Source organism: Haemorhous mexicanus, chromosome W, assembly GCF_027477595.1.
Source record: "Haemorhous mexicanus isolate bHaeMex1 chromosome W, bHaeMex1.pri, whole genome shotgun sequence".
NCBI lineage: Eukaryota > Metazoa > Chordata > Aves > Passeriformes > Fringillidae > Haemorhous > Haemorhous mexicanus.
Window position 1 is genome coordinate 8,309,570 of NC_082380.1, and position 2,280 is coordinate 8,311,849.

Consider the following 2,280-nt stretch of genomic DNA (forward strand, 5'->3'; position numbering starts at 1 on the left):
TAAATTGGCACAACCAGTGCATGTGGAGTTAAAGGAAGGGGCAAGGGCTGTACAAATCAAACAGTATCCCATAAAACCAGAAGCACGGCAAGGAATAGTAAAGACTATTGAGAAATTCTTAAAGTTCCAAATTTTAGAAGAATGTGAATCAGAATTTAACACACCAATATTTCCAGTAAAGAAACCAAATGGAGAATATAGATTAGTGCAGGATTTGAGAGCAATAAATAAAATAACAAAAGACATTTATCCAGTGGTAACAAATCCCTACACATTGCTAACATCCGTAAAGGAGATATATAAATGGTTTACTGTAATTGATTTAAAAGATGCCTTTTTCTGCATTCCCCTTGACAAAGAAAGTAGGAAACTGTTTGCCTTTGAGTGGGAAAACCCAGGGAACAGAAGAAAGACCCAGCTCACCTGGACGCGATTACCACAAGGATTTAAGAACAGTCCGAGCTTATTTGGAAACCAACTGGCAAAGGAGCTGGAAATTTGGACTGAAAATGGGCAAGTACCAAGAGACCAATACCTATTGTTGCAGTATGTTGATGATATACTAATAGCTACAGAAGAAAAAGCAACCTGTATAAAGGTAACCATAGAGATTTTAAATTCACTGGGAATGGGAGGTTACAAAGTATCCAGAGGAAAGGCACAAATTGCCCAACAGACTGTGATCTACCTGGGATGCGAAATTTCACAAGGGCAACGAAAACTAGGTACTAACCGTATCCAAGCTATCTGTGCTATTCCAGAGCCCCAGAACTTACATGAGCTGCGAGTCTTCCTCGGGATGGCAGGATGGTGTCGCTTGTAGATCATGGACTATGGACTGATTGCGAAACCCCTGTACGAAGCTCAGAAGACGCAACCATTCACCTAGGGCAAGCCACAGAAGGAAGCCTTCCTAAAACTAAAAGAGGCATTGATGACTGCTCCAGCATTAGGGTTACCTGATCTGTCTAAAGATTTTCAGCAGTTTGTACATGAAAGGCTACGCCTAGCACTAGGAGTCCTGACCCAACGTCTGGGAAGTTGGAAAAGGCCGGTGGGCTGCTTTTCCAAACAACTTGACAACATAAGTGCAGGGTGGCCTCCATGTCTGCGGGCGGTCGCAGCCACCGTGATGCTGATACAAGAAGCCAGGAAGCTTACTATGGGAAGACACATAGATGTCTATGTGCCACACATGGTAACCACTGTCTTAGAACAAAAGGGGGGCCATTGGCTATCTCCAAGCAGGATGATAAAATTCCAGGTAGTCCTGACTGAGCAGGATGATGTCACATTAAAAACAACTAACCTTTTGAATCCAGCTTTGTTCCTAGGTACCACAACTGAAGAAGGCCCATTGGAACATGACTGTGTAGAGGTAATAGAGTACACCTATTCAGCAAGAGAAGACTTGAAAGACGTCCCGCTAGAGCAGCCAGAGTGGGAGCTATTTACAGATGGGAGCAACTTCGTGGAAAACGGAACCAGATACGCTGGATATGCGGTAACAACAGTGAGCACAGTAGTAGAAGCAAAGGCATTACCACCAAATACATCTGCCCAGAAGGCAGAACTGGTTGCTCTAACCAGAGCACTAGAATTAAGTGAAGGGAAAAAGGTAAATATATGGACTGACTCAAAATATGCTTTTGGAGTGGTGCATGTACACGGAGCACTGTGGAAAGAAAGGAGATTATTGTCTTCTCGAGGTACACACATTAAACACCAAGATGCAGTCCTGCAATTGATAAAAGCAGTACAAAAACCTGAACAAGTGGCAATTATACACTGTAAAGCACACCAATCAGGAAACTCCAAAATCTGTGAAGGAAATCGAAAGGCAGACTGGGCAGCCCGACAAGTTGCTTGAGAGGTGCAAACAACAATGGCATTGATACCTTCAAAGCTCAATATATCCCAATTTAATTTGCCTCCAAAACCAAGATATTCAGTAGAAGATGAGAGACTGGCACGTTTACTAAATGCACAAAAGAACTTGGAAGGATGGTATTTAACTGCACAAGGACAAATAGTGGTACCCTCCTTGATAATGAGAGAAGTTCTACAAATGAAACATAACGAATGTCATTGGGGTGCAGAGGCATTGGTAAAATTGCTAAAGCAGAGTTTAATTACGGTACGCATGTTGACAATGGCAAAATCAGTCATGTCAAAATGTGATATCTGCTTGAAAAACAACCCAGTGGCTAGGCGACAAGCACAGCTAGGAAGAATTCAGATAGGAATAGAGCCAGGAGACTCTTGGCAGGTAGATTTTGT

The 2,280-nt window shown here is 42.6% G+C and overlaps 1 protein-coding gene across 1 annotated transcript; it reads left to right on the forward strand.

Moving 5' to 3' along the window:
* Positions 1 to 837: 837 nt before the first annotated feature.
* On the forward strand, positions 838 to 1,995 carry LOC132341493 (uncharacterized). Its single transcript, XM_059873075.1, has one exon. The coding sequence runs from the start codon at positions 935 to 937 to the stop codon at positions 1,868 to 1,870; it is 936 nt and encodes a 311-aa protein (XP_059729058.1). The 5' UTR covers positions 838 to 934; the 3' UTR covers positions 1,871 to 1,995.
* The last annotated feature ends 285 nt before the right edge of the window (positions 1,996 to 2,280 follow it).